This window comes from Schistocerca americana, chromosome 1 (assembly GCF_021461395.2).
Source record: "Schistocerca americana isolate TAMUIC-IGC-003095 chromosome 1, iqSchAmer2.1, whole genome shotgun sequence".
Classification (NCBI taxonomy): domain Eukaryota; kingdom Metazoa; phylum Arthropoda; class Insecta; order Orthoptera; family Acrididae; genus Schistocerca; species Schistocerca americana.
Window position 1 is genome coordinate 563,128,288 of NC_060119.1, and position 26,111 is coordinate 563,154,398.

At 41.2% G+C, this 26,111-nt stretch overlaps 1 protein-coding gene across 3 annotated transcripts in view; it reads right to left on the reverse strand.

The window, feature by feature from the left end:
- The window catches only part of LOC124606438 (cyclin-G-associated kinase), a 246,517-nt gene that overhangs the window by 47,890 nt on the left and 172,516 nt on the right, over positions 1–26,111 (reverse strand). For 2 of the 3 annotated variants that reach the window (XM_047138423.1, XM_047138431.1), the window contains exons 18-20: positions 24,497–24,808; positions 13,309–13,540; positions 100–239 (exon numbers count right to left, since the gene is read on the reverse strand). In XM_047138423.1, coding sequence (XP_046994379.1) covers positions 100–239; positions 13,309–13,540; positions 24,497–24,808 — 684 coding nt within the window. Of the gene's footprint in view, positions 1–99; positions 240–7,206; positions 7,290–13,308; positions 13,541–24,496; positions 24,809–26,111 lie in introns of all 3 variants that reach the window. The other variant, XR_006978701.1, reaches the window with a different exon arrangement.

Below are 26,111 nucleotides of genomic sequence, written 5' to 3' on the forward strand. Positions count from 1 at the left end.
TTATTTTGATTTTGGCCACACCTTACCTCTACAATGGAAACATGGTTTAACCCCCTAACCAACATTCAAGTCAGCATAATGTTAACGATTTTTACAAACCTGTGCTGCCCAACTTGCTGGCCTATGTTGTGGTGAAGAAAAGACATTTGTAGGACTACCGGCTCTAGGCGTGCCATTCATTGGTGTAGTGGGTTTGGAACTACCAGCCCACCCTGCACCAAGACCAGCTCCAAGGTTGCCTGCAGAAATTGACAACTTTCAGTTTGACAAGAATTACAATACCAATAATGTACTACACATGCTTATTAAAAATAAATAGCAGCAAATAATGGAAACCAGGATGGAATGTAACAATATTATGAAAAGGAAAGTTACTACTCACCATATAGTGGAGATGCTGAGTCGCAGATAGGCATAACAAACAGACTGTCACAATATAAGCTTTCGGCTGTCAAGGCCTTTGTCAAAAATAGATGACACACACGCACGCACGCGCGCACATGCAAACGCAACTCACACACACATGACTGCAGCCTCTGGCACCTGAAGCCACACTACGAACAACAGCAGCAGTGCATGCTGGGAGTGGCAACTGGGTGGGGGTAAGGAGGAGGCTGGAACGGGGAGGGGTAGGGATAGAAGGGTAGAGGGGTGGGGGACAGTGAAGGGCTTCTGGGGAGTGTGCAAGGATGAGGTGGAGAGAGGGTAGGGCAGCTAGGCGCAGTTGGGAGGTTAGACAGAGGGCAGGGAAGAGGTGGGGGGCAGTTGCAGAAAAGGAGGGAAGTAAAAAGACTGGATGCATTGGTGAAATGAGGGGTGTAAAGTGCTGGAATGGGAACATGGAAGGGGCTGGATGGGTGAGAAAAATGACTAATGAAGGTTTAGGCCAGGAGGGTTACCAGAATGTAGAATATATTGCAAGGAAAGTTCCCATCTGCGCAATTCAGAAAAGCTAGTGTTGGTGGGAAGGATCCATACTGACTGTGCCATATGGATCCTTCCTACCAACACCAGCTTTTCTGAATTGCACAAGTGAGAACTCTCCCTGCAACATATCCTACATTCCTGTAACCTTCCTGGCCTCAACCTTAGTCAGTCATTTTTCTCACCTATCCAGCCCTTTTCCTGTCCCCATTCCAGCACTACACAGCCCTCATGCCACCAATGCTCCCACCTCTCCCCTGCTCCCCGTCTAACCTGATTACACCTAGATGCCCTACCCTCTCTCCACCTCGCCATTGCACACTCCCCAGCAACACTTCACTGTCCCCCACCCCTAACCTGCAATCCCAACCCCAACCACTCCCATCATGCACTGCTGCTGTAGCTCGAAGTGTGGCTTCAACTGCCAAAGGTTGCAGTCATGTGTGTGTGAGTTGCGCGCGCGCGCGTGTGTGTGTGTGTGTGTGTGTGTGTGTGTGTGTGTGTGTCAGTCACCTATTTTCGATAAAGGCCTTGATGGGCGAAAACTTATACTGTGAAAGTCTTTCAGTTATGCCTATCTGCAACTCAGCATCTCCGTTATATGGTGAGTAGCAACTTTCCTTTTCATAATATTGTTACAATAGCAATACATAATTACTTTCATAGGCTGCAGCTTCCAGTACAGCTAATGGATACAAACAAAAATAATGATTGAATTCCCAGTTTTTGGTATCAAAGATTACTTCTTCAGGGCAGAAAAGAGAAAATATTTGAGAAAATGAAATGGGCAGCAATCAATAAGAATCCAAGTTAAAAGGGACCCTATCTTTGTAACTTCCCTTACCTCTTTTTTATCCTGAAGAGGAAATTTATGGTTCTGAAAGCAGGAAGCAATGTATTTATTTATTTTTGAGCGTATCGACTGTATTGGGAATTGCCCCTCCTGAAGATAAGACTTGCTGGTCCATCTTTCACTCTGTGAATTTAGTAAGTCAATAAATGGAATTTTACCTTTTATACATTTTAAAAATAAATTTGGCATTTATCTACAAGGTGTTCCATTTATCTGATGACCATGCGCACAGTGCAGTAGATGTGCGGCAGCGAGTGCTCCGTTGCCCGGCAAATCAAATGTCGTGTTGCCTAGCTACTACCACAGTACTAAATTTAAAATGCATGTAAATAAAATTTGTACTCACCTATGTCATGCATGGAGATGCTGGAACTGCTTGCCATTGTTTTCCATGTATTTCTGACATCTACTCAAGAAATTATTCATCACATGATGTAATTCTCCCTGAGAAATTGAATTAATTGATTTGTGGATATTATCTTTGAGTTACTGTAATATTTGCACATTCGTTGTGTGCACTTTATCCTTTAGCTACTCACAAAAAGAAATCGTGCAATGTTAAACTGGGACTTCAAGTGGGCCACATATTGTTACTAACGAATGTTGTGGAACACATAGTGAATAGCGTGGAAACAAACATTGGCCATATGAGCCCATCCTGAATCCTGTTGTGAAAACATTAAGCCTGCGCAACTCCGGTGGCCAGCAAACACAATCCCACAAGTGCAGTCATCAGATAAATGGAACATCCTGTCCAATGAATAACACAAAACTGGCATATATCTTGGCATTCAGAATGTACATTAAAATTTGTTTGGCCGCATTCATGTAATATACTCATCAGCTAGATGCTAACTTACTGCAGAGATTTTGAGGAATTACTTTTGACAACCAAACCTAAAATTTAAAACTCATTGTTGTCTCAGCAAGCATGTTACAAAAGAATGACATCATTTAAGATTTGTTATGGTAATAATATGCACCAAAAACCGTACTGCTAGAAGAAAAGAGTGTTTCTCTGAAGGCAACTACAACAAAGAATGAGTTATTTTCTGAGGACATCAGGATTCTAGTTTAAAGACAATACAATAATCCGGTATTTTCCACTGTTAGCATCTATGGGCTCTCACATAAATTTAGTGTTGTACTGTGTGAACATACCAAAAACGTACTTCTAACTCAGTTACTGTCATCGAAATATTCAACATAAAAGAGTTTCAGGACCTTTATTAACACAGATATCTGATTTCCTGAGTTGCAGAGGCAAATCACACATTAGCTTCGTCATGACCAAAGTACATTAAACAGTTGTTGGAAATAGCATTACTGTGGCAAATCTCACATGGTGGTTTGGTAGGGGTGCAGGAAGTTTTTTTTTTTGTCATCTGCAACCTCATGGAAAAAGCCCTACTTAACAAATGTGCAGTTCTAAGAACACGCCAGTAACCTTGTCTCGTGTGACACCTGTTAGTTACAACTTGGGGGGAAGGACTATACTGTTTCCCTAAACAGCCTCTTGAAAGGATAGTAATCTTCCTGATTGAAAAATGTAGGGTATATAAAAACATGTCAGGAAATTAAGAGTGTTATTCTTGACATCAAAGTGTTACAAAAAGCTCATGTAAACATGGTTCTGAAATTCCTTCATTAAGAATGTTTGAAAGGAGTTCCCTATAGCAACTCTTGGCTGTGTAATTTATCTCAAATGAGCACTTTCTTATTTACAGTTGATCATGGCATTTGTTTTGTCTTCTCCGATTGCCATTTGTTCTGTTTTATAACAACTTCCATCACAACTGTATCTGCAAAGACTAGTATGTTCTATATGTATGGCTTAGCTGATGGGAATGTGGATACAGCACATCAACTTTATGCTGAGTGTTACCATGGGAGGAAGTTACCTAGTGCAAGAATATTTGTACTAAATCAATGCTTCCAAGACACAAGCTCATTTGGGAAGAAATTTGCAGCTTGTGGGAGACCACATGATGTATGAATGCCTGAGATCGAAGAATGGGTTCTTTGTCCTGTGGATGAAACTCGTCAACTAGTACAAGGTGAACTGCTACAGGGAAGTTGTTATAATCACATGGTAATCTGGAACATTCTGCATGAAACTCATGTGTACACTTATCACCTTCAATGGGTGCAAAGATTAGATGAGGCAGACTTTCAGCCAAGAATAAATTTCTTGTAAATGTTTGTTAGGACAATGTACAGTGTTTCTGCAGTTCTTAGCATGTATCTTATTCACTGATGAGGCTGGCTTTCCACATGAGGGGATCTTCATTTATCATAACAGTCACGTCTGGGCTTATGAAAACCCTCATGAAGCATGACAAGACAAACGTCAACTGAGGTTCAGCCTCAACATATGGGGTGGAACCATTCACAATCATTTCACTGATCCCTACTCTGTTCCACAACATCTTACTGGAAAAATGTATTTACAGTTTCTCAGAGACAAGTTGATTCATTTACTTGACAGTGTACCTCTAGACATCATCCAACAAATGTGGCTTATGCATAATGGTGCTCCACCTCACTTCACATGGGCAGTTCACCAGTATCTCAATAGTAAGTTTCCCAACAGGTGCATTGCTTGAGGGAGATCCATTGCATGTCCTGCCTGATTGCAGATTTGAATCCAAGGGATTTTATCCTTTGGGGACATTTAAAATCCTTGGTGTATTCAACTCCCTTACCCAATGTCAATGTGCTGAGGGAGTGTATCCGAAATGAATTTCAGTAAATATGGAACAACACAACGAATTTTCCACAATGTACGACAAAAGTACAGATTGGAGGCTCAGGGGATGGATGGAAGCAGGAGGTGGTCACTTTGAGCATTTTTTAGAAATTTAAGTGTGTTTTGCAAATTTATCATTTTTATGATATGAATAATAAATCCTATCATCCTTCCCTAACAAAGGCTTTTTGGGCCCTTGCTCTTATGAACTTTTTGTAATGCTAAAATCATGAAAATCACCAGCTGGTGATCTACTGCAGACACCTTATGAACCACAGTACAAGCAGTTGTGTATCCTGTTGCTAAATACTGTTCTTCTGTTTGGAGTAGAAGTAACCATTTCAAAAAAATAGGCAACAATCTACCGTATTTACTCTAATCTAAACCGCACTCGAACCTAAGCCGCGCCTGAAAAATGAGACTCTAAATCAAGGAAAACAAATTTTCCCGAATCTAAGCCGCACCTGAAATTTGAGACTCGAAATTCATGGGAAGAGAAAAGTTTAAGGCCGCACCTCCAAATCGAAACAAAGCTAGTTCATTGTAATATGAGACACAATTTAGGTCAAATGAATGATGATACAGCTACAGTAGTTTGGTTCGAGTCGTAAGCTTAGCAGTTAAGCTTTACCAGGTAGCCATTGCTATGCATCAGGCACTCGGTCCGTATTTATAAGGGTTCCCTTCTGTTTTCACGTGCTTTGTCTGGTTTGAATTATTTGCTTATTTTTCTTTAATCTGATTAGTGCCGTTCTCTTTGTTATGGGTGTTTACGTCACTCTAGCTGAAAATGCATTATTGTACTGTGTCATGCATTGTTTGTCGCATTCTGATGATGTGTGTTTACGACCTGTCGCAGCTCGCGGCACGGCTTGCTTTTGTGCGCCCTATCGCCGCTTACAATTTAAAAAAAAGAGGAATTGTCTCATTAGCGAAACAATGGCAAGAGACTGCTATTTGCTGTTACTTACACTGCTGCTTTCTTTGATAATGATCAACAAGAACCAAATAATAGACTGCGTATGATAGAAGATGTTCTGAACGAGAGTTTAGCTAAAATTTTTCTCTGTTTGAAAATCTTTGCAGACGCCTCTTTTGTACATTAAATTCTGCGCAGAAATTAGAGTCATCTTAGAATTAAAAATCTAGTCAATTGCCATGCTTCATTTCTGACTGTATCACTATTAGGCATAAGAATAATACGAATATAAACATGACATGATAAGTATATTCTTCCGCGTTTGCTGTTTTCTCACACTAGTTTCGTGGTTTATTAGGCAGACAGGATTTAAATGAGACAGCAGCAAACACAAAAGAATACATGGCAAAATGTTTATATTCGTATTATTCTTATGGTGAAGACAATACTGCATGTGATTCACAATTCATAAAAGTTCCTATTAGCAACCATCTCTTCTCACAGGGAGCAAAAAATTCAGAACGTAGAGTTGGCCATATTGACAAACATCCCAAACAGTCTTGCCAGTCGGATTTTCGTAGTACATTGAAATGCTGCTACATTCGAAGATGAACAATATGGAATTTGTATTTACTTTGTTGGATAATGTACGAAAATGCAGTGGTTGAAACTCGGGGTGGAGAAAAAAGCTCGTCTTCCACTTTATTTTTGTAATTTTTTTACTGATGCAGAGGTTTTAGCGCCAGTATTTATCTTTATGCATGCAAAGCATGGCTGTGTAGCGCTACATATTTTTGACGGCAGAAGTTAGTTGTGGCGGCACCTACTAACATTTTTCAGAACTTCCACTTACTTTGCACTCGATTCTAAGCTGCAGGCGGTTTTTTTGCATTACAAAAATCGGAAAAAAAGTGCGGCTTAGATTTGAGTAAATATGGTAAGTGACACAAAGAGAATCATAACAGAAACTCTTAAATCGACGTCAGTACCATTGCTGTCAGTACACATCAATACAGCCTCTCCAAAAGTCTGACAATGACAAGCAGTAAGACATGAATGGGTGAAAACACTAAAGATTCCGAGTGTTAACAATTCATGAAATACTAAATAGTTTACCATATATGCGACTGAAATCTGGAGAACCAACCTAGGTAAACAATGGCCAACTCACGCCAGAAAGCCACGATCTACGAGAAGCATGGAAAATAGATAAAATAGATCTGAACATCTAATTCCTATGAGCGAACCAATCAAGAAAAATGTGGAGCTCCGTCAACCATGCCAAAAATGGCCACACTATGATCAAAGTGGCACTACATAAATGGGGAATGGTTGATGATTAATGTGATAGTGGAACATTGTCCGCCCTAGTTGAGTGGTCAGGGCGACAGAATGTCAATCCTCAGGGCCTGGGTTTGATTCCTGGTTGGGTTGGAGATTTTCTCCACTCAGGGACTGGGTGTTGTGTTGTCCTAATCATCATCATTTCATCCCCTTTGATGCGCAAGTCGCTGAAGTGGCATCAAATCGAAAGACTTGCACCTGGCGAATGGTCTACCCAACGGGAGGGCCCTAGTCACACGACATTTAAAAAAAAAAAAAAAAAAAAGAAAGTGGAATATTGGAACAAACATTGACCCACATTCTGCACAGCTATTCACAAAGAAAATACATGGGACCCTGACAGACATTTCAGATGCAACACCTGCAGCAATCAATTGGCTGGAGCTTGGGATATACAAATTTGATGAGAAATCTCACCTTCTTCCAGCTACTGCCAGTTCTCCAATATCCTTGGTGTATTAAACTTCTGTACCCAATGTTGGTGTGCTGAGGAAGTGTATCTAAAACAAATTTGACCAAATATGGAGCACACCAGAAGTTTTCCACAATGTACGACAAAGTATGGAATGCAGGATCATGGCTTTTACTGTTTCACATTATTTTATCCTACCTTCTATAAATTTAAAGTATGTACTTGTAAAATATAAATTTGAACATCTACATCTACATGGTTACTCTGCAATTCACACTTAAGTGCCTGGAAGAGGGTCCATCGAATCATTTTCATACTACTTATCTACCATCCCACTCTCGAATGGCGCATGGGAAATAGGAACACCTAAATCTTTTTGTTCGAGCTCCAATTTCTCTTATTTTATTATGATGATCATTTCTCCCTACGTAGGTGGGTGTCAACAAAATATTTACACATTCGGAAGAGAATGTTGGTGATTGAAATTTCATAAATAGATACTGCTGCAAAGAAAACCGCCTTTGTTTCAGTGACTGCCACCCCAAGTCATGTATCATATTGGTGACACACTCACCCCTACTGCACGATAACACGAAATGAGCTGCCCTCCTTTGCACTTTTTCGATGTCCTCCGTCAATCCTACCTGGTAAGGATCCCATACTGCACAGCAATATTCCAGCACAGGACGGACAAGAGTAAAGCAGGCTGTCTCTTTAGTGGATTTGTCGCATCTTCTAAGTGTTCTGCCAACAAAGCGCAGTCTTTGTTTCATCTTCCCCACAATATTGTCTATGTGGTCTTTCCAATTTAAGTTGCTCGTAATTGTAATTCCCAGGTATTTAGTTGAACTAACAGCCCTTAGATTTGTGCGATTTATCATATACCCAAAATTTATCTGATTTCTTTTAGTACCCATGTAGATGACCTCGCACTTTTCTTTGTTTAGTGCTAATTGCCACTTTTTGGACCGTACAGAAATTCTCTCTAGATCATTTTGTAATTGAAATTGATTGTCTGATGATTTTACTAGACGGCAAATTACAGCGTATGTCAAACACTGAATCAATAAATTTTTTGATGTCAAGAATAAATCCGTAAGGTTTCTGACTTGTTTTCATACACCATGTATACTATAATGCTTTTGCCGTATCTAATGAAGACCAAGACTGGAGATTTGTAGATCCATTAATGACACTTAGACTTTTTAATGAGTAATCAGAACCACACTGTGTATAAACCACAAGGAGCCTGATGTGATAGACATTACACATCTAACTATGCCCAAAGTGATAGTATTCCTATTTCATGTAAAAGGGTGGATGTATCAGGGGAGTTAACAAGCTTAACTATATTAATGGTACCACCAACGCTTATCTCTCATCACGAAACATGTAGCAGGATGAGAAGAAAAATCCTCGGCCTATCAGTGAAAGAACAGTTTTTACATAAAAATGAACTCTTTTCCACATAGCCCTCTTTTAGGTGGATGCACTTTATCCAGTTGCCAACTGAGTAAACTCTATCCCTGAAGTGTTATTCTGGAAGGGCTGCCAACACTCATCCACAGCAACTAAAGCTCTTCATTAGATCTTGAAAATCTTCCAGACACAAATTTTCTTTCTGAAGAAAGTGAGTTTCATAAGCTGAGGGACTATGCTCGAATTCTTGTTTAGATGCACACCCATTGCTCAGCATCTCCACTGTGCGGTAAGTGGTTAACTTTACTAAATACAATTTTGGCAGTGAAAATGGGCCATTGTGCTGTGTTCCTTCTGTGGAAATTTTTTATGGCTGCATGTGATGGAGCAACCTCACTGGCACAGTCTGTTCACAAGGTAGCTACTGCTGGCAATCAAGACAATCTCAGCTTGAAAATATCATTGCAGTTGGTTAGCCATTTGACTGTCTTTACCATCTATTGTCTCTTCCTTCTGAAGCTTAGTGGCTATCTAATAAGAACACAAGCCACCTCAAATTGTGTACGTCTACTGCAGTAAGTTTTGTGCCCTGGCACTGCCAATTTATTATGTTGTCTGAACTGTATAGAAATCATGCTCTTTTAGCCACATTCAGATAAATTGCCCAGTCACTCTGATGTAGACTAATGTATGTTCATAGCTGATCTCAAACTTCCAGCATTTGCAGTACAGTCAAACCTCGATATATCAAAGACAGGTCTATATCGAATTTTTTCTTCATTCCCTTCCCTTGGAAGCCCAAAACCTTGATATTTTGAAGAAAGCCCAGCATTACTTCAAAGTTTTTGGAAGGCTCTATATATCTAAGTTCAGTGGACAAAAACACTCTATATCGAAGTCCCCTCTATACAATGAAGTCTTTCATATGGTACCTCTGTATGTCGAAGTGCATGCAAATAGGGGAATCCCAATCCCTCTCCACCCTGTATTGAGGCATCAATGAGATCTGCATGCAGGTGCAATTTTATGCAGTTCTTGTTTTGGTTGCGTGTGAGCTGTAAGTGTCAGCCTGTAAGTGTCAGCCATGGGCTGTAAGCAGAAATGTCTGACAATCTTTGGAAAAAAAAAAATTAATTGCCGAAGTGAAAGCAGGAGAGAAGAAAAAGAAGGACATAGCTGCAGCGTTTGGGATTCCGGCAAGCACACTGTCAACAATCAAGAATGAAGACAACGTGATTATCATAGATGAAGGGAAAAATCAGAAACAACAATGAAAGGCTGAGTTTTCAGATATACAAGAGTGTTAAGTGCAGTGGTTCTGACAACAGAGAAACAATAAAGTGAATGTTGAACATATTTTGAAAGTAAAGGCAGATTATTTTGCAGCAGCGTTGGTATACGATGCGTTACGTGTGAGTAATGGGTTGTTTGAAAATTTCAGGAAAAGACATGGGATTGTTTTTCAAAAAGTGGGTGGGGAAAGTGTCAGTGCGGATAACAAAATTTGTTATGAGTAAAAGCTGGAATTGCAGAAGATCCTTCAAGACTGTAAACAGGATGATGCTTTTAGCACAGATGAACTTCGACTTTTTTTACAAATGTATTCCAGACAAAACTAAAACTTTCTGAGGAGAATAATGTATGGGGGCTAACTATGCAAAGATCTATTAGCAGCAAATATGACCAGCACTAAAAACTCAAGCCACTTATAATTGGAAAATCTAAGGAAAGGTGATGTTTTTCCAGGTGTCAGTCATTCCCTGTGAAATACACCGTGAACAATAAAGCATAGATGACATCAAAAGTGTTTTTCGACTGGTTAAAGGATTCTGGTAGGAAAATGACTTGTGAAAATCAAAATATTCTGTCTTTGTGCACAGCTGCAGTGCACAAAATGCTATTCCTCCATTAAAATCCGTGACAGTACAATTTTTACCACCTAACACTACATCGAAATTGCAGCCCTTAGATCAAGGAATAATCGAGAATGCCAAAGAGAACTATAGATACGAAGTGGTCCGAATGACAGTCTGTAATACTGAATACTGAAAAATACAACCCTACAACAATCAACTTTTCAAATGTTAAATGAGAATACTGGATAAAGCGTGGATAAATGTGAAGGAGCAAATGATCGTCAGTTGTTTCCGGACATGTGGATTTTTGATGACAGATGAAAATGAGCAACTGGTGGATCTAACGTGTATTTAAACACGTAAAATCTCAGTTTGATTCTGACACTGGTTATGTCAGTATCCTCGAGTCTGAATGGGTGAAAGCGGTGACGTACTTTAACACCGCTTACACTCGTTTTTAAGATTTCATGGATGTGGACAGTGATGTCGCAGTAGCAGGATCACTCACATCTACATCTACATACATACTCCGCAATCCACCATACGGTGCGTGGCGGAGGGTACCTCGTACTGCAACTAGCATCTTCTCTCCCTGTTCCACTCCCAAACACAACAAGGGAAAAACGACTGCCTATATGCCTCTGTACGAGCTCTAATCTCTCTTATCTTATCTTATCTTTGTGGTCTTTCCGCAAAATATAAGTTGGCGGCAGTAAAATTGTACTGCAGTCAGCCTCAAATACTGGTTCTCTAAATTTCCTCAGTAGCGATTCACGAAAAGAACGTCTCCTTTCCTCCAGAGACTCTCACCCGAGTTCCTGAAGCATTTCTGTAACACTCGCACGATGATCAAATCTACCAGTAGCAAATCTAGCAGCCCGCCTCTGAAGTGCTTCTATGTCCTCCCTCAATCCGACCTGATAGGGATCCCAAACGCTCAAACAGTACTCAAGAATAGGTCGTATTAGTGTTTTATAAGCAGTCTCCTTTACAGATGAACCACATCATCCCAAAATTCTACCAATGAACCGAAGATGACTATCCGCCTTCCCCACAACTGCCATTACATACTTTTCCCACTTCATATCACTCTGCAATGTTACGCCCAAATATTTAACCGATGTCACTGTGTCAAGCACTACAATACTAACAGAGTATTCAAACACTTAGGGATTCTTTTTCCTATTCATCTGCATTAATTTACATTTATCTATATTTAGAGTTAGCTCCCATTCTTTACACCAATCACAAATCCTCTCCAAGTCATCTGCTATCCTCCTACAGTCACTCAACGACATCTTCCCATACACAACAGCATCATCAGCAAACAGCCGCACATTGCTATCCATCCTATCCAAAAGATCATTTATGTAGATAGAAAACAACAGCGGATCCACCACACTTCCCTGGGGCACTCCAGATGATACCCTCACCTCCGCTGAACACTCACCATCGAGGACAACGTACTGGGTTCTACAGAAGCCGAGACTGTTGACTCCATGAACACAGGGAATGAAAAAGGCAGCAACAATAACGATAAGGAAGAGGAAAAGGGGAGGTCAAAGAAGCAGTGCCAGTGATGGTGAGGCAAGCCAAAGCCGCTCTCGACACAGTCAGAGCATATTTGGAGAATTATGACCAGACAGACAGACAATGAAACTGACTGACGATGGATCAAAAGTTTAAAGCAAGCAAAAATTACAGATTACTTTCAAAACCAATGATTTGTGGGAAATTTTATGTACATACTGGTATTCTTTTACTGAATTTAATTTTTTTATAATGAAAGTATTTTATTTTAAACTTACAATTTTTTCTATTTCAGAAGAAATAAAACAATATGCATAACAATCTATCTCGATTTCTTTTTTATATTACCAAAACTAAACATAGGCCTGTATCACAAACAAATGCGAGGAAAATCACAGTACAGTAACAAAAAAATCGTGGGTTGTAATTTTTTTTTTTTTGTGATTCCTCGTTATAATGAACCCTCGATATATCAAATGAATTTTACATACTCTAGAGATTCGATATATCGAAGTCTGACTGTGTATTGATGACACCTAGGTGGAACCCACGATGTTTATTGTTAATATATTTAATGTCAAGAATTTTTTCCACATAATCAATGAATCCATGGTTGTGCGGTAGCAGAATGTGTGTACAGTTGTCCATCTTTCCGTCTCTTTTGCTCTTATAGAGAATAATTTGTTACTGTCTCTTTGCTGTAACCTGCAGCTCTGAAGGTGGTGCACAAGTTCTAGGGTCCCTACTTTATGTTGTGTGCATTGTAGATTCAAGTAGCCCTCAAGGCTAGCATATGTCATTTCAAATTCTTATGCATTGAGTGGTGGGATAAAGAATGCTGATATCTATTGGTGTTGGTGGGCTTCCAGCAGACTGTGTGTCCAAGTATACTGTCTTGTGGCTGGTACAATTCTAGCTTGAGAAATGACAGCAATCTGGTGTTTTTTTGTCCACATGCTTGGAAGTGCAAAGGTCACAAAAGCCTACAAAGTGTACCAGTTACTGATGATTTCACAGCTTTCATTGTTGATACTTCAATAGTGATGTGACTACATACATTTTCGTAAATGATGGGAAAATCATTTGAATACACTTCAGACAACATTTCAAAGATCAGACATTTGCATTCAGTTTTACAGAATAGTAGCAGATTATTCAGTGCCTTAGTGTTAATTCATAGCTACCCAAGAATGTAGCAATGGGTACACTACCTACGAGACTACCTACAGTTGTTACAAGCTGTCCTAAATTTACAACAATGGCAAAGTTATTTAAAATTATGCACAGAGGTATTTCAGTTACCCAAATCCGCGAAAGGATCCCGAGCCTTGCTCTCAAGATTCGGTGTGCTGGCATTTCTTGGTATACTGGGTGATGTTGGCATTAAGCCTGGACCTAATGGCTGTGATCCTTGGCCAATACCGTATGTGGGAGCACTCTGGAAGTTATCCCAACTTCCTAGAAGGTTAGGTGCTGTTGGGCGAGGTGTCACTCCAGGAACAGGGACATTAGGGATGTTACCCACACTATCTCCCTGAAATAAACAAAGTGTAGCAATGATAATGAGTCATATATATAACTGGAAAGCAGTTTATAAAAATCTTTTAGAATGAGCACATTACTGCATGTGTGAAAAATAAGGTGTCTGCAGCTGCAAGACCAATTCTTACTCTAAAAAAGAGGGGCATAGTGAATAATGGAAATGACACTTGTATGAAAATAGTATATTGCCAACCGTGATCTCGACAGTTGGTGTTGCTACTGAACACTCATGAAATACTGGTACTTCAAAGGTAGTAATTTCTATATAGACAATACAATGTTTAGAAATTATTTATAAATGTACCTAAAAATAAATAAAGGACAAGACAATAGCACTGGGGGAGAGGGGGGGGGGGGGGAGGGGGAAGGAGGCGAGGGAACGAGTGAGGGGATGGTGTGCAGACGGTCAGAGCATCGGTTACATCTATCCTGAAATACCTGTTACCAAGTTTAAGTCAAGTTACAATTGGATCATAAAGTTTAAATCATCATAGTAGTTCACAAGTTTTCTCAGACTCAAATCAATATTTCTCTTCCACGGAAAATAAGTCACTACTTAAAACCATTTTGTATTTCTGTAAATTTAGCTGTGGTGTCACCTATCTCCATTCTTTGATGTACAAGATGCCCTGAAACTTATTTGAATAACTTCAACTTCTGGTCAAACGTCTTGAACCTTGGAGTCATTCTTCAAATTATTTACATTATCAGTTAAGTAGTTTAGATAAATACATAATGTCCCAATTTTGTTTTGGATCTTTCAATTTTAATTTCAGAAAAAAAAAAACCACTCAAATGGGATTGCTGATAGTTAAAGCAAGTAAGACAGTACCTGTGTGCAAGTATGTTCAATTAATCTGTTGTCTTTAGTTCAGTTGGGCACACTAGTGAGTATGCCAGAATCAGACACAAAGTGACTTTGTTGAGTAAGTTTTTGTCTGCGCAAGGTAATCATCAAAATTTGATAATGAAGTTGAAGTGCGAAGATAACTGAACACATTATTTCATATTGTACCACCAATAAATAACAAGATTGCAAAAAATAACAGCAGTGAGAGATAAATGGTATATGTATACTGTGGAAAAAGGACAATTCAGCAGGAAGAAAACTAACGCAGATGAAGAAAGTATGGAGGTAGGATTGCAGCCTTTCACAAGTTTACTGAAGAAAAGAAATTCCTATTGTAAGCGTTGAGAGTCTGAAACAAGCTGGTTAACACAACCAAACACCTTACATAAAACAGTTCTCTCATGTATTCTGTTGTCAATACAATGCACCTCTGTGGAGCTAGAAGCAGTCATGTCAACCAAGATTGTCGTTTAGCTAATTGACACAAAGAGAACTGTTACCTGCAAGCTGTCTTATCTAACATAGAATCACTACCTCAACACAAGAGGTAGTGGACTGAGAAAGGAGGATTATGTGCAACAAATCAGTTCCTAGAAACTCTCCAATCAACAAAATTCTCTCTGACCTTCCACAAACCAGACTTACATTTATAAAGGGGCAATGAAATGAAAATGAGACAGATGGGGAAAAAAAGTAAGTAAATTATTTATTATTGCAAAAGTAATTGTGACAACTGCTGACTGTGAGAGAAAATGGTCAATGTCTTCAAGCAAAAATGTTTGCTGTAGCCTACGGAACCACGATTGTACCCTGGCATATACTACTTTGTCCAAAGCAAATCAATGGGCACCAACGTGTTAAAGCTGTTTTGTTGAAAACTGACATTTTGTGTCAGTGGCATGAACAAAATACGGGTTGATTTTCAGGAAAAAAAAAAAAAAAAAAAAAAAAAAACAACAACACTAGTTACTACTGATAATTCTACTCATGTACACAAATAGTGCTGTTACCAGTTTTGAACTGACAGGTTCATCTCCAGATGGCTATTTACATCTAGATACATATGTATTGATGTTTAGACGGGTTTTCAATTATTTATTCCCCTGGGATGTTGGTACTACTGAAAATCCTGTGACTTTTGTTGCAAAGTTGTTTGCACGGCTGACTGAGTTTCCTCCAGACTCAGTTTGTGGTGGGAGACACTTCAACCTCTATCACCCTGCCCAGCCCTGAAAGTAATTAAAAATATCGTAGCTAAGAGTAAAACCTTTTTCTCAGAGAAAAAAAGATCCATTTCAGCTATCCATATGTTGTCTTGTGATATCAGAGACAAAGAATCTGTGGGGCAAAGAATCTGCACGACTATGACTCACATGGAGACTCAGAAGGGGGGGGGAGGGGGGGGGGAGGAGAGACACTTCACCATGATGTGAGATACTGACTAAGCCAACACAACCATAGTGCGGGCATGCTTCAATACATAGAATGAAATTTCGGATTAATCTGGTATGACCAACGTGGAGTGCCATGTAGCACTAATTTCCTTGCTACTGTACAGTTTATTAGAGGGGGCAATGCCCTATCAGATGTTGTTTCATCTCCCAGTGAGGAGAGGTCTTATTTGCACCTGCAAATCTGCACCTGGGATCATCAAAGTGAACATTGTGTGAGCAATCGCTTCTCTAACCAAACCATCAGCCAACTTATTCTCTGAGATACCCAAATGACTTGTTTCTTGTCTGTAAAAAGAATTTTATAAGTTAGCTGATTATGAAATTGTTGAATGATAATTGAATACATAAGCAAGATGTGAACTGCCTTAACTGAAGAAGTAGGATCTCTACCTCGGCAAGGAGACTGTTTATGAGACTAGTCGGGAAGGTGCCAGGCCAGTCTTACTCCATAATGATGGACTGAGTCCAATAATTTCAAAGCTGAAGGTGTCACTGAGCCATAAACCTATCAAACATAGTTTAATCAGTATGAGACCAGACTCTGGTAAACTGGAGTAGAGAAGTGCAATCATCATACCAAGAAGTGTGGGCAAGGAAGCTTATATAATTAAGCTTTCACATACAGCTAGTCTTTAGTTGACAAATACGGAGCATCTATGTCAGCTTTTTAACAAAGTGGAGTGCCAAAAATCACGACTCTGCAAAAACATCCCAGTGCTGGGTAGCTAAGAGTTCTGGGTCTGGATGGACAATGGTATGATTATACAAACGCATTATTCGCGTTTTTGTGAGAGAGAACTGGAAGCCATGGAAGGCCATTCAGATGGCGCCTTGCAGCTGGTGTTCAGCCAATGCTACAGAATAAAAGTTGTCAACATATGGCATGGGGCTGACCCCTGGTGCATCGGAGACCACTAGCCCATTGATGGTGGTGAAGAGTATGACACATAGCTCACCACACATCCAAGGGAATGGCAATTGTTATGGCTCAGTCTTGAGCAATGTATGAACCAACACCAAAGAACTGGTGGGATGTAAATTGAGGACTAAAATCAATAAGAGTCTCAAAAGCCTGTCAGAGTAAATAATATTATGATGGTGCCAAGTGGTGTCATATTCCTTACGTAGGTCAAAAAATACTGCAAGGAGATGGTGGCATTTAAAAAAAATGCCTGTTGTATTGCCAATTCCAACCTAACCAAATGGCCAATTTTGGATCATCCCTCCTGGAAACAGCACAGATAGGTGGGGTAAAAAGCCTCCCCCAATTTGAGAACTCGGCATAATTGCCTGGCTACTACCTTTTAAGTAGTCTACAGAGCGAGATGGTGAGGCTAATCATTCTGTAGCTGATGGACATGGGGTTTTTGTCATGTTTAAGGATTGCAACAATGATACTGTCTCACCACTGTTAAGGGAAAACACCTTTAGCCAAATACACTTGAATACCCATAATAGATGGAGTTTTCAAATCAAGGCTTGGGGCAGACCATGTGATGAGTCAAGAGCCTGAAGCATTCCCCAGTCAGCAAAAGGTTCATAGGTCCATGGTGCACTGAGGTGACCAAAGTCATGGGATGGCAATATGTACATATAGAGATGGCAGTAGTACCACATACACAAGGCATAAAATGGCAGTTCAGTGGCAGAGCTGTCATTTGTACTCAAGGTGAGTCATGTGAAAAGGTTTCCAATGTGACTATGGCCACACGACAGGAATTAACAGACTTTGAATGGAGAGTGGCAGTTGGAGCTGGATGCATGGGACATTCCATTTCGGAAATTGTTAGGGACTTCAATATTCCAAGATCCACACATCAAGAGCGTGTTGAGAATATCGAATTTCAGGCATTACCTCTCACCACAGACAACGCAATGGCTGACAGAGCAGTGGTATCTGTGTAGAGTTGTCAGTGCTAACAGACAAGAAACACTGTGAAATACCGCAGAAATCAATGCGGGACATACAATGAACGTATCTGTTAGGACAGTGCAGCAAAATTTGGTGCTAATGATTTAAGAAAGTTTTAATAATGGGCTTGTAATTGTACAATAGTGGTACTTACATGCTACTGTGACGCATCTCCTTCAAAATGTCTCCTTCTGACTGAACACACCGACTCCAATGGCGTTTCCACTTTTGGAAACATTCCTGGATATTTTTTCCTGAAATGTGTTAAGGACGCTCTCCATATTTGCCTGGATGTCTTCAATCGAGTCAAATCATTTTCCTTTCAGTGAAAATTTTAGTTTAGGAAACAGGTAGAAGACCGCAGGGGTCAAATCAGGGGAATATGGCAGTTGTGGAAGCACAGGAATTTTGAATTTGGTCAAAAATTCAATGATGGAGAAGGCACGATGAGCCGGAGTATTGTCATGGTGTAGCACCCAACTCCTGTCTTTCCACAATGCAGGCCTTTTCTTCCACACCTTTTCGCAGAAATGCTCAAGGACACTTTTGTAGTATTCCTGGTTAATTGTCTGTCCTGCAGGGGTAAATTCATGATGCACAAAACTGGTATATATATATAATGGAAGGAAACATTCCACGTGGGAAAAATTATATATAAAAACAAAGATGAGGTGACTTACCGAACAAAAGTGCTGGCAGGTCGATAGACACACAAACATACACACAAAATTCAAGCTTTCGCAACAAACTGTTGCCTCATCAGGAAAGAGGGAAGGAGAGGGGAAGACGAAAGGAAGTGGGTTTTAAGGGAGAGGGTAAGGAGTCATTCCAATCCCGGGATCGGAAAGACTTACCTTAGGGGGAAAAAAGGACAGGTATACACTCGCACACACGCACATATCCATCCACACATACAGACACAAGCAGACATATTTAAAGACAAAGAGTTTGGACAGAGATGTCAGTCGAGGCAGAAGTGTAGAGGCAAAGAAGTTGTTGAAAGACAGGTGAGGTATGAGTGGCGGCAACTTGAAATTAGCGGAGATTGAGGCCTGGCGGATGACGAGAAGAGAGGATATACTGAAGGGCAAGTTCCCATCTCCGGAGTTCGGATAGGTTGGTGTTGGTGGGAAGTATCCAGATAACCCGGACGGTGTAACACTGTGCCAAGATGTGCTGGCTGTGCACCAAGGCATGTTTAGCCACAGGGTGATCCTCATTACCAACAAACACTGTCTGCCTGTGTCCATTCATGCGAATGGACAGTTTGTTGCTGGTCATTCCCACATAGAATGCATCACAGTGTAGGCAGGTCAGTTGGTAAATCACGTGGGTGCTTTCACACGTGGCTCTGCCTTTGAGCGTGTACACCTTCCGGGTTACAGGACTGGAGTAGGTGGTGGTGGGAGGGTGCATGGGACAGGTTTTGCATCGGGGGCGGTTACAAGGATAGGAGCCAGAGGGTAGGGAAGGTGGTTTGGGGATTTCATAGGGATGAACTAACAGGTTACGAAGGTTAGGTGGACGGCGGAAAGACACTCTTGGCGGAGTGGGGAGGATTTCATGAAGGATGGATCTCATTTCAGGGCAGGATTTGAGGAAGTCGTATCCCTGCTGGAGAGCCACATTCAGAGTCTGGTCCAGTCCCGGAAAGTATCCTGTCACAAGTGGGGCACTTTTGTGTTTTTTCTGTGGGGGATTCTGGGTTTGAGGGGACGAGGAAGTGGCTCTGGTTATTTGCTTCTGTACCAGGTCGGGAGGGTAGTTGCGGGATGCGAAAGCTGTTTTCAGGTTGTTGGTGTACTGATTCAGGGATTCCGGACTGGAGCAGATTCGTTTGCCACGAAGACCTAGGCTGTAGGGAAGGGACCGTTTGATGTGGAATGGGTGGCAGCTGTCATAATGGAGGTACTGTTGCTTGTTGGTGGGTTTGATGTGGACGGACGTGTGACGTTGGCCATTGGACAGGTGGAGGTCAACGTCAAGGAAAGTGGCATGGGATTTGGAATAGGACCAGGTGAATCTGATGGAACCAAAGGAGTTGAGGTTGGAGAGGAAATTCTGGAGTTCTTCTTCACTGTGAGTCCAGATCATAAAGATGTCATCAATAAATCTGTACCAAACTTTGGGTTGGCAGACTTGGGTAACCAAGAAGGCTTCCTCTAAGCGACCCATGAATAGGTTGGCATACGAGGGGGCCATCCTGGTACCCATGGCTGTTCCCTTTAATTGTTGGTATGTCTGGCCTTCAAAAGTGAAGAAGTTGTGGGTCAGGATGAAGCTGGCTAAGGTAATGAGGAAAGAGGTTTTAGGTAGGGTGGTAGGTGATCGGCGTGAAAGGAAATGCTCCATCGCAGCGAGGCCCTGGACGTGCGGAATATTTGTGTATAAGGACGTGGCATCAATGGTTACAAGGATGGTTTCCGGGGGTAACAGATTGAGTAAGGATTCCAGGCGTTCAAGAAAGTGGTTGGTGTCTTTGATGAAGGATGGGAGACTGCATGTAATGGGTTGAAGGTGTTGATCTACGTAGGCAGAGATACGTTCTGTGGGGGCTTGGTAACCAGCTACAATGGGGCGGCCGGGATGATTGGGTTTGTGGATTTTAGGAAGAAGGTAGAAGGTAGGGGTGCGGGGTGTCGGTGGGGTCAGGAGGTTGATGGAGTCAGGTGAAAGGTTTTGTAGGGGGCCTAAGGTTCTGAGGATTCCTTGAAGCTCCGCCTGGACATCGGGAATGGGGTTACCTTGGCAAACTTTGTATGTGGTGTTGTCTGAAAGCTGACGCAGTCCCTCAGCCACATACTCCCGACGATCAAGTACCACGGTTGTGGAACCCTTGTCCGCCGGAAGAATGACGATGGATCGGTCAGCCTTCAGATCACGGATAGCCTGGGCTTCAGCAGTGGTGATGTTGGGTGTAGGATTAAGGTTTTTTAAGAAGGATTGAGATGCAAGGCTGGAAGTCAGAAATTCCTGGAAGGTTTGGAGAGGGTGATTTTGAGGAAGAGGAGGTGGGTCCCGCTGTGACGGAGGACGGAACTGTTCCAGGCAGGGTTCAATTTGGATGGTGTCTTGAGAAGTCGGATCATTAGAAGTAGGATTAGGATCATTTTTCTTCGTGGCAAAGTGATACTTCCAGCAGAGAGTACGGGTGTAGGACAGTAAATCTTTGACGAGGGCTGTTTGGTTGAATCTGGGAGTGGGGCTGAAGGTGAGGCCTTTGGATAGGACAGAGGTTTCAGATTGGGAGAGAGGTTTGGAGGAAAGGTTAACTACTGAATTAGGGTGTTGTGTTTCCAGATTGTGTTGATCGGAATTTTGAGGTTTTGGAGGGAGTGGAGCTGGAAGTGGGAGATTGAGTAGATGGGAGAGACTGGGTTTGTGTGCAATGGAGGAGGTGGAGGTTTGCTGGAAAGGTTGTGAAGGGTGAGTGAGTTGCCTTTCCGGAGGTGGGAAACCAGGAGATTGGATAGTTTTTTGAGGTGGAGGGTGGCATGCTGTTCTAATTTACGGTTGGCCTGTAGGAGGATGCTCTGGACAGCCGGTGTGGATGTGGGAGAGGAAAGATTAAGGACTTTTATTAAGGATAGGAGTTGACGGATGTGTTCATTGGCTGAGTTGATGTGTAGGTGGAGGATTAGGTGGGTGAGGGCAATGGATTGTTCAGTTTGGAACTGGTATAGGGACTGATGGAAGGAAGGGTTGCAGCCAGAGATGGGAACTTTAAGTGTGAGGCCTTTGGGGGTGATGCCAAATGTCAGACAAGCCTGAGAAAATAGAATATGAGAGCGTAATCTGGCTAGGGCGAAGGCATGTTTGCGGAGGGAATGTAAATAAAACTTAATGGGGTCGTTGTGGGGGTGTTGTGAGGGTGACATGGTATTAGAAGGTGAAAGTGTAACATGAGGTGAAATGAAAATGAAAATAAAAATATATGGGGAGAGATAAAGGTGAACCGGAAAGTAACTGGAGATCTGGAATGAAAAAAGGCGAAAAGGTGTTGGTTACAGCTGGGCTATGTTGGACTTGGGTTGGTAGACAACGATGTGCATAAAGGTTAGGTGGTTGTGTTGCCGCCAAAGCACGTTAAAGGACGGAGAAATTCGGGAAAATTTCGAAAAAACTGCGTATAGTATATTAAAAGGAGTGGTATTGTGGTGGCAGATTATGAAAATGAGGCTAACAATTGTCTGACGAAGAAATAATGACGTTAAAACCTGTGGGAAGCGGCTAAAAATTTTAAGTGATGTGGGAAAAACGGAAATGGAAATAAAGCGAAAGTTATTAGAACTGACTGGCCAAAATGGTTGTTTAAAAGGTGAAAGGAGCTGTTTGTGAACTAGAAACGGTGGATATTATAGCGGCGGTAGTGCTGAAAGCGGCAAAAAAAAAAAAAAAATTTTTGGTTATGGTTTGGAAGTGGGTTACGTATTATTGAGTATATATATAGGCGGGATAAAATAGTATAGCAGATTACGGTGAAAAGGAGAAGGTGAATACAAAGTGAAACTACTGGTAAAAACAGAAAGAGGAAAATAAGACGACAGAAAAGATTTCGAAATGCAACAGTGACAATAACAAACGTAATTGTTGGATTCAAATTAATGATATCAATATAATAGAAGGAAATATTCCACGTGGGAAAAATTATATATAAAATCAAAGATGAGGTGACTTACCGAACGAAAGCGCTGGCAGGTCGATAGACACACAAACAAACACAAACATACACACAAAATTCAAGCTTTCGCAACAAACTGTTGCCTCATCAGGAAAGAGGGAAGGAGAGGGGAAGACGAAAGGAAGTGGGTTTTAAGGGAGAGGGTAAGGAGTCATTCCAATCCCGGGAGTTTTCCCCCTAAGGTAAGTCTTTCCGCTCCCGGGATTGGAATGACTCCTTACCCTCTCCCTTAAAACCCACTTCCTTTCGTCTTCCCCTCTCCTTCCCTCTTTCCTGATGAGGCAACAGTTTGTTGCGAAAGCTTGAATTTTGTGTGTATGTTTGTGTGTCTATCGACCTGCCAGCGCTTTCGTTCGGTAAGTCACCTCATCTTTGATTTTATATATAATTTTTCCCACGTGGAATATTTCCTTCTATTTTATATATATATATATAAAAAAAACAAAGATGATGTGACTTACCAAATGAAAGTGCTGGCAGGTCGACAGACACACAAACAAACACAAACATACACACAAAATTCAAGCTTTCGCAACAAACTGTTGCCTCATCAGGAAGGAGGGAAAGACGAAAGGATGTGGGTTTTAAGGGAGAGGGTAAGGAGTCATTCCAATCCCGGGAGCGGAAAGACTTACCTTAGGGGGAAAGAAGGACGGGTATACACTCGCACACACACACACACACACACATATCCATCCACACATAGACACAAGCAGACATATCCTGGTGAACCTGGAGTCTTCCACTGTGAAGACTGCACTTTGGTTTCAGGATCATATCCATATACCTACAGTTTTCCACCTGTAATTACCATATTTCACAAATCTGGGTCATTTTTAGTCTGATTAATCAGTTCTTGACACACTTCAAGTTGGTATTGTCTCTGGTCAATTGAAAACACTTTTGGAATGAATTTTGTGGACACTCTACACATGTTCAGATCTTCAGTTAAAAATGAACTGCATAGAAACTTAAGTTCATCAGCAATCTCTGTAATGGTAAGTCTAAGATCAGAGCGCACTAAGTCGTGAAGTTTCACAACATTTTCATTCATTTTTGAGGTGGAAGGACGACCGGACTGTGGTTCATCTTCAAATGATTCATGGCCATTTTTACATCTGTTGAACCAGACAAAAACATTTTACTGGCTCCTACAATTATCTCCAAAAGCAGTTTTTAATAGTTCGTAAGCCTCAGAAGCTGATTTCCCAGTTTTAAAACAAAATTTAACACAAACTCGTTGCTTCATTTTTTCGTCCATTTTCACACAGTTAGAATCCGGCAACAAGCCCTATCAGACCCGCACTCAACCAGCTGCCACAATGAACTGAATAAAGGAAATGCAATTTTCTGTCAGAGGACATTCAAGAACAAGACAATGACTCACTCCCCACCCTCCGTGTACCTGCCCGCCAAACCAGTAAGCAGCGGACCCATTGGCAACAGACGACTGATGCAAGTACCTTTGCTAAAAGCACAACGCCCTCTGCAGCACCTCTCCTGGGCTAGTGAGCACATTAGTTGGATCCTAGACATTAGGAAAATCATGGCCTGGTTGGCAGCGTCTGAGTCTGGTGCAGACCCCACAAAACCAAGGACTCAAGTTGTCAACAAGTCACTGTGCAAGCAGATGGTGGCTCCGTAATGGTGTGGACCATGTTTACATGGAGTACTGTGTCCTCTGATCCAACTGAATGATCACTGACTGGGTATGGTTATGTTCAACTACTTGGAGATCACTTGCAGCCATTTGTGAGCTTTTCATGTTCCCAAACAAAAATGGAATTTTTATGAATGATAATGCACCTTGTCACTGGGCCACAATTGCTCACAACTGGTTCAAGGAACATTCTGGGCAAATGATTTGGCCACCTATCGTACATTCATGGAACATAATCGAGAGGTAGGAAGAGATCTCCAACTCTGGAAATGAACAGCAGGAAACAACCACCACTCAAGGCACTGTAATGGCATCCCACATTTAACTTAAAAAATGGTGGGAAAATAAATATTTCTACATGCAGTATGTGACATACAGAACATATACAAACCTGTAGGTTGTTGCCAAAAGGGTCAAATAGCATGTTTTGTGGCACTGATTGTGCAACTGAAGGGCCCTGTAGTAAGTCCTCCAGTCCACTAGATGTTTTCCCTAAACCACCCAGCAAATCAGCTGTTTGATCACTGCTATTTATCTTCTCTCCACCCATACTGGCAGTAATGTTAAGCAGATCCACACCATCTCCTGCTCCTCCAATGTCCAACAAATTTGCCTCAACAGTTGGCTGTTGTGGCAATTCTGATGTAGGTTTTGGAGAACTTGACAAGCCATCAGGAACTCCCCTCTGGTCTTCCTCGTGTTCCTGTTTAATGCATAAAATCATGATTTAATATTTGATATATTTCCAATGATACAACAATAAATAACATACATCATTAATAAAAATAAAAAAAGTTAAACTAAAGAAATGTAAGAACTGTCAAAAGACGTTTCATTCCAACCACTTGACAGTCCTGCAGAAAAGAATATGTCCAATATAAAAATGGAATGTCCGGGGTGGAACAACAACAGTATTACGAAAAGCACAAATCATTACTCACCACAAAGAGAAGGGATTGAGTCGCAGACAAGCACAATGAAAAGACTACTAAACATTCACTTTTTTTTCCAAAATAGAAAGCACGTACACATTCACACAAGCACAGCTCACACACACATGGCCAATGTCTCCGGTCGCTGTGGCCTGTTTGCGGATTCAGTCAGGCCATAGTGGCTGGAAACAGTGGCCATTGGGTGTGTTGTTGTTGTTGTTGTTGTTGTTGTTGTTGGTGTGTGTGTGTGTGTGTGTGTGTGTGTTTTTTTTTTTTTTTTTTTTTTTTTGTTGGTTGAAAGCTAAACTGTTTAGTGGTCTTTGCATTGTACCTGCCTCCAACTCAACATATCCTCTATGTTCTCTATGTTCAATATGTTGTTGTTGTTGTTGTGGTCTTCAGTCCTGAGACTGGTTTGATGCAGCTCTCCACGCTACTCTATCCTGTGCAAGCTTCTTCATCTCCCAGTACGTACTGCAGCCTACATCCCTCTGAATCTGCTTAGTGTATTCATCTCTTTGTCTCCCTCTACGATTCTTATCCTCCACGCTGCCCTCCAATACTAAATTGGTGATCCCTTGATGCCTCAGAACATGTCCTACCAACCAATCCCTCCTTCTAGTCAAGTTGTGCCACAAACTCCTCTTCTCCCAAATCCTATTCAGTACCACCTCATTAGTTATGTGATCTACCCATCTAATCTTCAGCATTCGTCTATAGCACCACATTTCGAAAGCTTCTATTCTCTTCTTGTCCAAACTAGTTATCGTCCATGTTTCACTTCCACACATGGCTACACTCCATACATATACTTTCAGAAACGACTTCCTGACACTCAAATCTATACTCGATGTTAACAAATTTCTCTTCTTCAGAAACGCTTTCCTTACCATTGCCAGTCTACATTTTATATCCTCTCTACTTCGACCATCATCAGTTATTTTGCTCCCCAAATAGCAAAACTCCTTTACTACTTTGAGTGTCTCATTTTCTAACCTAATCCCCTCAGCATCACCCGACTTAATTCAACTACATTCCATTATCCTCGTTTTGCTTTTGTTGATGTTCATCTTA